Source organism: Lytechinus variegatus, chromosome 2, assembly GCF_018143015.1.
Source record: "Lytechinus variegatus isolate NC3 chromosome 2, Lvar_3.0, whole genome shotgun sequence".
Taxonomy (NCBI): domain Eukaryota; kingdom Metazoa; phylum Echinodermata; class Echinoidea; order Temnopleuroida; family Toxopneustidae; genus Lytechinus; species Lytechinus variegatus.
The window spans coordinates 38,844,603-38,857,887 of NC_054741.1; the positions used below are offsets into that span (position 1 = coordinate 38,844,603).

The 13,285-nt window shown below is 34.0% G+C and overlaps 1 protein-coding gene across 1 annotated transcript; it reads left to right on the forward strand.

The window, feature by feature from the left end:
• The first annotated feature begins 2,404 nt into the window (after window positions 1-2,404).
• On the forward strand, window positions 2,405-6,675 carry LOC121409458 (low-density lipoprotein receptor-related protein 12-like). Its single transcript, XM_041601389.1, has 4 exons — window positions 2,405-2,642; window positions 4,330-4,541; window positions 5,521-5,646; window positions 6,110-6,675. Exons 1-4 carry the CDS (start codon window positions 2,413-2,415, stop codon window positions 6,241-6,243), a joined length of 702 nt encoding a protein of 233 aa, XP_041457323.1. The 5' UTR covers window positions 2,405-2,412; the 3' UTR covers window positions 6,244-6,675.
• The last annotated feature ends 6,610 nt before the right edge of the window (window positions 6,676-13,285 follow it).

The window sequence follows — 13,285 nt, forward strand, 5'->3', positions numbered from 1 at the left end:
GATTCTGATGTAAATATGTGTGTGTGTGTGGGGGGGGGGGTAAACCTGACAAACACTTAGGCATGTTAGGATTTCAACACTTTGTTCATAATCTTTACAATTTTATTTATTTTTATAGGGAGCTTTACATTAATTAGCACAACATTATGATATGTATCTTGAAAAATAGAATGATTCTCGAAAATTTGAATGTTACATCATTTCTGAATACAATTTTAAAGATTATTCAAATCTTGCCTTACTTCAATCTTTTTATATTCATATACACCTGCATATTTCCATGTTTCTATATTCAGTTTATACTGGGGCCTGTGATGGCCTATAATCATTTCATGAGGTTCCCTCATTCCCGATAATCATGATCCCATTACTTTCATTCTCATCTTACTTCAAGCCAGCGAGCAAATTAATTCCCAATAATCATTATCTGCCCATTTTGATATAGCAACTTTACATTTCTTTTCCATTTTTCCCCGAAGTTTTCGTTGTTGATAATTTACCCTTCGTTAACTGTCCTCACCAAAAGTGAAAGATGGTAGTACTATACAAACGGTTGTACACCCCGTATACATAACCCCTGATGTGATAATTACATACCACTTGAAAGAGGTTTTGGACACTATTTCTGTCTTTCAACCTACAGAAAATTTACTCGCTCGCTTTACTCGCTCGCATATTGATATTAACTGTAATTCATCTCAACAAAACAATAACAGTGTCTATCCAAAAAAAAATATTTTTGTATGCACGGTTATATACCACAGTAAACATAACCCTTGATGCGTGTGTGTGTGTGTATGTGTGTATGAGGGGGGTTGTCTCTTTGTTTTCAGCTCAATATATTGTTATCAGTATCGCCCCCCCCCCCCGGCTCGGACCGGATTTACGCCACTGATTACAACTGACTTGTTTCGCATCAACAATTATGTTTCTAGGAGATAGAATTCACCGTTTGGGTTTCACCGTGTTTGTTTTAGGGGGCACAATAATGAATACGTGAATGTGCTCGATTAATTAAACGCATCAATATGCTGTTTCTACCCATTATTAGACGATATATATATATATATATATATATATATATATATATATATATATATATATATATATATATATATATATATATATATATATATATATATATATATAAAACTCACCTTCACCCGACAAAGGAATATATAATTGGTATAGTGTCGAAAATCTGTCTATCTGACGGTCAATCGGATCGGGCTCGCCCTAGCTACTAACCGTCTCTGTGGTCTAGTGGTCAAGGCACTGGCGTTCAAAGCTGGGGGCCCGGTTCGATTCCCGGTAGGGACATTTTTTCGGCATCACCAATTTTTCCAAAGGGTAGATAGCTCTGGGGAACCTTGATTTAAGCTATGCCTACCATTGTTCTCTTCATCCATTTCTTTATATATATATATATATATATATATAAAGAAATGGATGAAGAGAATATATATATATATATATATATATATATATGTATGTATATACCAAATTTTAATAATCACCTCAATCATGTCCGCCCTGTCTAGGAGACAATATATTTACTACTCTCTATATTTGTTTCGAACAGAATATTGGCGGATGCCAATGATGTTCAAATAAATTCAATTAAATTCATTTATAGATATTCGTAGAGATATTGGTTACTATGATCACTAAACATCAAGCCCAGTTATACTTAGCACCAGTTTCCTCGTTTTGTCTTTAGACATTTTCTCCCGGGGGGGTCACTTCCATTGGCGAGTGGATACCCTGCGCGTTCATGGGGTTTCGGAAAGCACCGTAAAAAGGAATTTTCCATGTTCTGGAAATGCACCCCTTTACAAGTATTTGCTTGTGAAACTCTAGCCTCAACGAGTATTGGAAACAGAACGTTACGCTTGACAAGTATTCCCTTAATTTGACCCCCCTAAACAAGTACAGTATTAGTTTAACAGCCCAGAGTTTGTTTTTTATTATCATTATTATTATGTGTATTCATATATAAATTACAATTACATAAGAGAAGCAAATTAACAAACAACTCATGGAGTGATGAGGACATCTTAACTTTGTATTTGATTTGATTCTATGAAGATGGGATCAAATATCAAGTTCATCACTTTCAGAAATTTCATGACTAACCTTCATGCATACTTGCAGGTAAAAATCCAATCACGTACGTTGCGTCGCAGGGCGGCGCCGCGGCGAACGGACGTATGGCAAGCCCTTTTATCACTTATCCACATTTTCTGATATCAAGAATTCGATTTTTTGATATCAAGAATTCATTTCTTGATATCAAGAATTCTAATTATTCAAATGTGTACATATTTAGAGGATTGTCTGGTACAATGTGCATTGGCCACATGACGTGTGGGTATAAGATAACAATGTGATATTTGTTTTATTGCAGATCTAATGCCGAGTGAGACATGTGGCTATACAGTAGATCTAGGAGATCAATACAAAGTAACTTCAAGAGGTACCGGTCAAGGTCAACCACCACCAGAAATAACATCCAGCGATGATGGCGCTGTCACCTACGTACCTTCGTACGATGATAACGTCGACTGTCAAATTCATTTTAGAACCTCAGGAAACAAGACATTCTTTATCAGAATCACTCATTTCAATCTCGAGCTATCAAAGTGAGTAAGCGATTAAATTTTGAACAAATACCATGAGGCGGTAACTGCCATGGTAACAAGTTACAACTAGCAGCTGCCAATCTAAATGTTATTTTCTTCAAATAATTCCTTGATTTTATGGAAGTCCACATCAGTGACATTAATTTTACAGTTCTACTTTTAGTTTTTTTATGTTACAGAGACCTATTCAAACTTACACCTTGGATGAAAGTCTGTGCTTTAATATTTGCAGCCAAAAAGTTTAGTTTACATTGTATTTTTACAGATATATTTCTCATTTTCAACAGTGGAGAACAATGTAGTTTTTTTAATCTCCGCACCAAAAATGTGCTGATGAATCGACAATGATGTAAGACTTTCGCGATATCCGGGTGTATACGACTATATTCATTTCTTGTGAATTCTTATATTCAATTCCTTTAAATTCAAATTTATTTCTTACAATTAAAAATGTGTAAATACAAAATCATTGACATAAAGATAATTTACATAACAATTTACGGAACCATAATTGCTTGTATCAAATGTTGGCCCAGCTAGTATTGATTAAAAAAATATCAATACATAAAGACAGTTTGCAGGAAACAATATAATACAGTCATAACATAACTGAAAATGATATACAAGATAAAGAGAGAGAGAGAAAGAAAGGGGTACCAATCATTGTAATGAAAGGAAAACCGCTTTTGGATGCCCGGAAACATGCGCGTTGAAGTTGGTTTAAAAATTTACATTACAGAATTGAATATATATACTTTTTTTTTACATTTTTGGTATTGGTACATAAATAGACATCGTATATATTGATATGACTCTACTCACTCACAAGCATTCTAATAGAGGTTTTTACCATGGTTTTAAGCAGATAGAATAATGATAGATTTGTGCCTTTCCGAATAAATTCATATTTTCACCTTTAATATGAATTTATCAAAGTAATCGTGATGATACTGTGTAGGAAATATTTTTACAACAGAAATGTACGTTTATAAACATTCAACAAAAAAATAAAGGCAGGGAAATAAGAAAAGAGACAACAACATGCATGAACAAAGATGATGAAGCGATTTTATCATCACCAAATACTCTCCCATGACCACCATCATCATCTCCATCTCCATCATGGCCTTCATATCACCATTATCAACATCATCCTCATTCATCTCCATCTCCATCATGGCCTTCATATCACCATTATCAACATCATCCTCATTCATCTCCATCTTCATCATTATAAATTTATAAACAAAATAACATACCCATTTTGCTTTATAAATGTATTGAATAATTTAATGAGTTTTATTCCGGAGTTGCCAGTTTTTCAAGCAATCTGCTTATAATGACAATCCTTCTCCTGCAAGCTGTAAATGTTAAATTTTCTTTGTTGGTTGTAGATCATATAAATGACTGTTCTATTTTGTATTTTTTTTTCATTATGATTCATACCTAAATCAATTACCGATATATTATGTTTGTTACGTATAATGAAAATTGTATTGTATACCAATGTTATATGAATGCAGAAGAGAAAATATATCAAATCAAAAATACTCTTTCACCTTTAATTTAGAATCGAGGAGTTTCCATAAGTTTGGAGCGACCTGTAGATGATACATGTATATTATCAATCAAAATTTTAATCTTCTTGCTCACATTAATATTTGACAACCATATTTATGTTTTACAGTCAATGTGAGAATGACGCTCTTGTAATGTACGATGGTGCCAGCAGTTCTGACGACTTGGAGCTGGCTAAGAAGTGTGGAGAAACCTTATCGCTACCAAACTACTTCTATTCAAGAGGACCAGATCTCACAGTCAGGTTTAAAACCAACAACCTAAATAACAGTTTTACTGGTTTTGTGATGCTCATCACTCCATATTGGCTACCAGGTGAAGGTAAGTAGAGAAATCAGTTGCACATGAGATTTTATATCCAACATACGACGGAACTGATATCTGGACAAAATAACTCATTCGCTTCGGTTGCTCTCCAAATTTGTAGAGTCGGTGCATTGTATACAAAATTCTGTTATTAAAACTTGCTGCGTGAAACTACTTGTCCAGCATTATAAGGATAGAACTGATTTCTTAAAAGAAATTTGTTTTTGGATCGCTCTCTTTCTCCGTTCTCAAAATTAGAAGCGATAGTGCATTTTATGGAAAAGTTAAAGTATTTACCTCGTTACTCAAGTTCTACACCGTTTTGATTTGATTTGGTTTGATTTGACTGATTTTCGTTACATGCACTTTTGTACATATATGATAAAAAACACAACATAGTATAAATATAACTGGGCATATTATACAACTAATAGATTTAAAGGGGGAGTGAACTGTGTGTGGTCTCTCATTGACTGTGTGTTATAAATACATAGTCTTAAAATATACGTTTTCAGATAGCTACTAATACTACAGAGAATAAATTGACCTATATTTGTATAGAGAAACTAAAATGTTTTGAGAGGAAAAGTGATTGTTTTGCTACTTTGTAACATAATTATTGCGGTATAAATGTATTAAGTAGTTAATGAGCACGTTATCATCCAAGTGGGTCTATATTACTAGACTACACTAGCACTATGGGTCAGGAAACTGGCCAGGTATGAGTAGTTGAGGACTCGATATGGCGCTATTGGTTCGTATCTGCTTGAAGGAACACAATTCCAAAATAATTCTACCTCTGAAAGTTAGTTTCATTACAAAAAATTCTTACTTGGTCGATTATTTTCTTTACAGACATGAATCTTGGCATCAACCATCCACATCAGAAGCACAGGCTGACACACATGCCGTTATATGCTAATAAACACACCCAGCTTCATCATCTGTAATGTTTTTCGTTTTATCATGATGATATCAATTTATTTCACTGCAGGAGAAAATTGCACCGAGGATGAGATAGCGTGTAAACTGTCCGGGAAATGCTTTACTAAAGATGCTTATTGCAACAATTTAAATCAATGTGAGGACTCATCAGATGAACCGGGACTGACTGTATGCAGTAAGAATGATATCTCTTATTTTAAGGGGGCTGGGGCTTGGTTCTGTTATACCATATAAATCGGAAGACATGTAGTTGAATGAGCCTTTAGTTACATTTTTTTTATTTCCAGTAATTTATTGATCTATCTTCGTAATCAAATTTGCACTCTTCCCACGAGGAGTCCACAGGGAATGCATTTCCTGATATGACACAGCACAGTAGCCACAATGAGTTTGACTATCATGAGCTTTCACATGATGAATAATTATTATAGACAACATAAGAATAGTTTAAAGAGTACCTAATCTTGAAATCAAATGTAAATGAATTTAGATCATTCCAGTTAACAAAAAACGTTAGGAAAATAAGTTTAAATAAAACACCCTGCCCAAAATATTTTCTTGAAGTTTACTGATTATTGGATCTGTGATGACTGTATATGTACATTTTTTCATTATTTTTAATTGTCGTTTGCTTTCAGGTAGCGCATCTCGTTTGTGTGGAAGTAAAATAATAGGATTCATGCTAGCCTTATTCATCACATACATCTTCAGTGCTACTACTCACGTGACCAACCGACCTCGTCACCGTTCCACTGTGGACCATACAATCTAGCTTTCTTCACACGTCACAAATTATGAACCTCCATCAAGACAACCGTAAAATCATCTTTGTTAAGTGCCCTAGGGTCTGTTAGAGGGGTACACCTGGTTGAAAATAATACGATTTGAACAGAAAAAGAACAATCAGACCAACGAAACTATGAAAGTTTCATCATATCGGACAAGGAATAACAAGTTGTGACATTTTAAAACTTTGCATTATATCGGCGAAACAAGTTCTATGCATGTCTTCGTGAATATTAATTGAGCAAACAGATGATGTCAAATCCTCACTTGTTCTTTGGTATTTTATTTCATGAAATTATGGTTATTAATATTATGTCTTCGAATAACTAACAAAAATTGGGTTGACAAATGATTTAATGCATTAGATATTCATTGCTGAAACTTATTTCATTATGAGGGAGACATATCAAACACACAATTTTGTATGAAAATAAAACATACTTATGATTTCATGTAGTGACATAAGAAAAAGAAAAGTCGGGATGTGACATCATCAACCCATGTAATGAATATTCATGACGATGTAATTGTTTTTACAAAATATTGTTAAACTTTACAATTCAATAACTTCGTTATTTGTTATCAGATTTTGATGACATTTTCAGCATTTTGCTCTGAGTTTTACTCTATTAATTCAGATATAATTATTTTCAACCCGTAGTATCCCTTTAAAGAACCCTCCTCGAGTTTACCCATGATAATTAATAAAGAACATATCCGTGTACGTTTCTTTGAAAATGTGATTGAAGGAAAGTTCATGAATGACTTAAAATAAAAAAACAGCACCTTTTTAATATCTATAAACTGTGGATTAATAAGAGATTTTAGACAAAGCATAATCATGAAAGCTAAGCTTTATATAGATAGCCTTAAATCTACGAGCATTTTAAAAGGATACAGAACACTACGGAATGATGCTGAGTTTGAATAAGACATTAGTTTTTGAATAAAAAAATATGGTATATATAAATGAAAATGGATTTCAAAGGATAAATGTTAAGTTTTAGAGTTCCCCTTCTGTGAATGTGAAGATTTCCTTCAGTTATGAACAGATTGACATTTATTATTATTCATTTGTATAATTATTATTTTTTTGGGGGGGGGAATAGTGTCGAATTAAAGGTTCTTTTCATTTAAAAGGTCATTGTTTTTCTTTAAATCTTTTCATTTATTTCAAAGATTTCCAAGATTATTTCTGCACATTCACAACTAGACTGAGATCATATCAAAAGTTTTCTCTTGAGAATCCAATTAACCTCGGTCATATAAAAAATGCTGATATTTCCTTCGTCTCTTATCCTTTCAAAAAGGCAGTAGAATCATCTTAAATACCTTATTCGGCATCTGAAGAGATGTCGATTTTTATTATTTACTTGAATTCAGTGACATAATATAAAATACGTTAACCAACAGAAATGAGTAAATCCATCACAGATACAGTTTCCATAGGAATAAACGCTTTGTAGTAACAATAAAATGACGTATCCCGTCAAACCTTCTTTTTCAGTAGAGAGCTGAACTGAAAAATTTGTGATACTGTGAAGGGTGTACCCGCTTGTGTTGGATACACTATAATCTAGTCTAAGTTAGATGAGTAAGTTAACACGATATAGATCGAACACTCAATTAACATTAACTTAAAGTATATGAAACGATATATACGGAGCCTTTAAAGTGCCATCGACTTGACGACTTGGCGAGATACTTTATCGTGCCATGTCGACATAATAACATTATTATGTCGACATGGCGAGGTACGTTATCTTGCCAAGACGACTGATAAAAAGTTATAGGTCAACTTGGCGAGATATTTGGACTCTCGTCGGCCTTGGACACTTCATATCTCGCCATGTCGACATATTAGGTTTTTTAAGTCGACTTGGCACGATAAAATATCTCGCTATGTTGACATATAACGTTTTAGAAGTCAACTTGGCAAGATAACGTATTTCGCCATGTCCACATAAAAATTGTTATAGTAAGTCGACTTGGCTAGAAAACGTATCTCGCCATGTCGACATAATAAGGTTATTACGTCGACATGGCACAATAAAGTATCTCGCCAAGTCGTCAAGTCGATGGCACTCTAAAGGCTCCGTATACGTATATCGTTTCATATACTTTAAGTTAATGTTAGTGTTCGATCTATATCGCGTTAACTTATCTCGCCAAGTCGATGGCACTTTAAAGGCTCCGTAGAAACGCTGAGACTCTAGATTAATGTAGTAAGCAATGGTATAATAATAACATCAGATATAGGGTAGGGGTAGTGAGGATATTCTCTGTTATTGATGAAGGGATGATCATATTTACCATGGATTCCATCCTTCATAAGAAAGTTCATTAAAATATTAATGATATCTTCCCTGTCTCACTCTCTACTATATTTCCCCCACTCTCTTCCTTGCTGTTAATATCATCTTGGACTTGGAGTTCTATTTCACTAGTTTATATAATGCTTGCATTTCGTTAAAAAATGAAGGACAACATTATATTGTCAATGATTAGGATACAAAATATTTTGTAGCATTAGTCATTTTAGATGTTGACTTAAATGTATATTACTGGGAGGAGTAGGTGTAAATAATTATTATGAATATATTAACGCACTGGCTGCTAAACAAAATATAAGATTGTACATACATTTTAAAGAAGCGTTTTCATACTAATCTTGGAAGAAAGGTAAATTAGTTAGTCAATTGTTGTTAGTCAACAGTTTCATGCCACTTTGTTCTTTGATGCCATATGCTGATTTTACATTCGATTGAAGGAAATATGATGTTGCTTAAAAAAATATTTAATCAACTCAAGATTAATTTATTTGATGAAATCCGATGAATGGAAGTAAAACATTTGTATGGAACCTTTTGATTATGGGTAATAACTTGATTATCTTTTTTAAAGCTCTACCAAAACGAAAAAAGTAAGACTGGGAGGAAAGAAATTATATAGAATGTAAATTCACAAACCTCAGGTAAAAAACTATATATATTTACCAAAATTGGATGATCTTTTTAAGAATTCACCAATATAGGCCACAAGAATTACCAATTAGTAAAAACAAATGTGGAAGGAATATGATTTATGTTCTCAATTTCGTGACAGCGCTGCGACAGCATCAACAATTGTGATCGCATTTTCTAGTTAGTTATATGGTATGATCACAACATAGGCTTGCAATATTTATTTTGCAAGCTGCAACGTTAACAGAATATTTAATATTGAAATACGTCATTATTATTTTGTGATATACCCCTTGATGGGGATGTAAATCAGTGTTTCTTAACTTGCTTGTACACCTCAGTATTTGATCAACTTGAAGGTAACGATATTCAGCTGTTCGGGGTTGTTTTACTATGTGGTTGCTGTTATATTAGGGGTTGGATGTTTCAAATAAATTGTTCCAAGACAATTGTATATAGAAAAGAAATTATTCACCTGGAAACTACTTTCAATTTTACAACTGACTGCTGATGTACTTCGTGTAACAGACAGTATAATGTATTACTTTAGCATATTTATCAATCGATTGCAATTTGCAAAATGATTGTAAATAAGCTACTTTACACTGTAAAAAGCGCTGTTTAAAACCTTAAGCACGTTTTTTTTAAAGCCCGTCACTCTAACAACCGTTTCAACAATAAAGTTTAAACAATAATTAAAGAAAAATTTAAACAACTTTTTGTTAGAGTGGCAGGCTTAAACAAAGTGTTATTTTTTTCTTTACTATGTTGTTACCCCTAGGGGCCCCTATTGAGTAGTTGTCGTCAGTGCGCTTTTAATTATGTTTTACTATTATGCAGTGATGAGAATTGAATGAAAATTTTAGAAGTCCGTGAAATATAATTTTTCGTTATTTTTATACTTTGACATAAGATAAATTATTATCATGAATTATTTGACATTGTAGAATGCATGATTTGATTAATCTCGTAAAGCTTTTGTCTAAAACATATACGAATGATTCATGTTTCTATTTTCAATCTGTAGTTGTTTTGTATTTTGACGTGAGAAGTTTGTGCAGACGGCAGCAAATACACTGCAAAAAATCCGGTGTTGATTTAACACCAGCCCGGAATCTATATGTCCACACCAGAGAAGTGTTAAACAACACAAGTTTCGTTTTGGTCTAACACCAGAAAGGTGTTTATACAACACCAATTAGTATTAAAACAGCATCGGTTTGATTCCAAACTGGTGTTGTTTCAATACTTATTTGGTGTGGACATATATAGATTCCGGGCTGGTGTTAAATCAACACCGGAGTTTTTGTAGTGTACTTTTTATCAGGAAAGTTTACAGTTGTACCCAAAGCAGTTTCGCATTACAGAGAAGAATACACAAAGCTGGTATGCAACTATTAAACTGAGTTGAATTATGATTTTGCTGCATTTATAACTGTGTTCATGCCTTTGTTTGGCTACGGTATGTAATAAAATGCAAAAAGCCGTAACTGATGTGTACAAAAAGTTGTATAAAGAATTCGTAGATCATATAGGAAATATATTCATTTGCCTAGTATTTTGCACCGATTGTATATGTCAGTCATGTACTAGTACATTACGTATTTGAGTAGGTACTTTATTATCAGGGTGTATTTGGGTGTAATGTACTCTTGTTTGTTTGATAAATAAATAAAAGTGGTATCTCAATGCAAAATATTTGTCTCTGTTGACATGTCTGATTAAGTTTCTCTGTAATATGGACAATCAGGGATGCTTCAGAATATCACCATTATCGGCGATCGTGGGGGGGAGGGTGTATTTGAATTTTGTGTAACAATCCACTCATTTAGGAAGGTTGCCTCGTCGCCCACCCCCCCCCCCCCCCCCGCCCCTGCTTAACGAAATATCTCAAGGGACATCAAAAGGGCAATATAACCTACTAGATTGGTGGATAAATGAAAACAATAATTACTCATCATTGTAAGTCCATAAGTGATGCAAAATGTCCAAACATCTTCATAGCATTGATTCAAAGAAACATCATTACACTTTAGGGTGATTTCACCATCATGATTGAATCCTATATACAAACGAGTTCTCACGAGGTGTTACATCTTCATCGCTATATTATCTTTGTTTTATTGTCATGTTTTTGAATACATTAGCATCTGCACCGTCATTGCCGCCACCATCACCACTTCCAACATTATCTATTCATTCAGTCATTTTTAATAATAACCACCACCAAACCTATCATCAATACCATCATCCATCATCATCATCCATCATCATCATCATCCATCATCATCATCATTCATCATCATCATCATTCATCATCATCATCCATCATCATCATTCATCATCATCATCATCCATCATCATCATCATCCATCATCATCATCATCCATCATCATCATCATCCATCATCATCATCATCATCATCCTCATCATCATCATCCATCATCATCATCATCCTCATCATCATCATCATCATCATCCATCATCATCATCATCCATCATCCATCATCATCATCATCCATCATCATCATTATCATCGTCATCATCCAGCATCATCATCGTCATCATCCATCATCGTCATCATCCATCATCATCATTATCCATCATCCATCATCATTGTCATCATCATCGTCATCATCCATCATCATCATCCATCATCCATCATCATCGTCATCCATCATCATCGTCATCATCCATCATCATCATCCATCATCATCATCGTCATCATCCATCATCATCCGTCATCATCATCATCATCCGTCATCATCCATCATCATCATACATCATCATCGTCATCATCATCGTCATCATCCATCATCATCCATCATCATCATCGTCATCATCCATCATCATCATCCGTCATCATCGTCATCATCCGTCATCATCCATCATCATCATCCATCATCATCGTCATCATCATCGTCATCATCCATCATCATCATCCATCATCGTCATCATCCATCATCCATCATCATCGTCATCATCATCGTCATCATCATCGTCATCATCCATCATCATCATCCATTATCCATCATCATCATCGTCATCATCCATCATCATCGTCATCATCCATCATCATCATCATCCATCATCATCGTCATCATCATCGTCATCATCCATCATCATCATCATCCATCATCCATCATCATCGTCATCATCATCGTCATCATCCATCATCATCATCCATCATCATCCGTCATCATCCATCATCATCATCATCATCCATCATCATCATCATCATCATCCATCATCATCATCCATCATCATCATCCATCATCATCATCCATCATCATCGTCATCATCCATCATCATCATCATCATCCATCATCGTCATCATCATCATCGTCATCATCCATCATCATCATCCATCATCATCGTCATCATCCGTCATCATCCATCATCATCATCCATCATCATCGTCATCATCATCGTCATCATCCATCATCATCATCATCATCCATCATCGTCATCATCCATCATCCATCATCATCATTATCCATCATCGTCATCATCCATCATCATCATCCATCATCATCATCATCGTCCATCATCCATCATCATCGTCATCATCGTCATCATCCATCATCATCATCCATCATCATCATCATCATCATCCATCATCCATCATCATCATCCATCATCCATTATCATCATCATCGTCGTCATCTTCATCATCATTATCCATCATCATCTCTAGAACTTCACGAACATACAACTTAATTGAAATGTATATACATTTTTGGAATTAGTTTTAACAATTAAAAATCTTATTTCATAGTTTACATTTACAGGTATATACCTGCGAATTTGTAGCTAAACTAATCGCAAAATATCATCACTCAAACACAAAAAAATAAATGATATAGATGCCACTCAAATTTTGTCAATTTTTGTCATTTTCCTTTTTTAATGTTGACAAACATAAATCGCCAAACTTGTTCAACTATCATTTCTGTCCAATCAATCAACAAGAACATAACATACAATTTAACTTAAAAGAAAATACAACACAATTGTAATATTACTGACCATTTATACATAGCATTGTACCAACACATGGCAGCT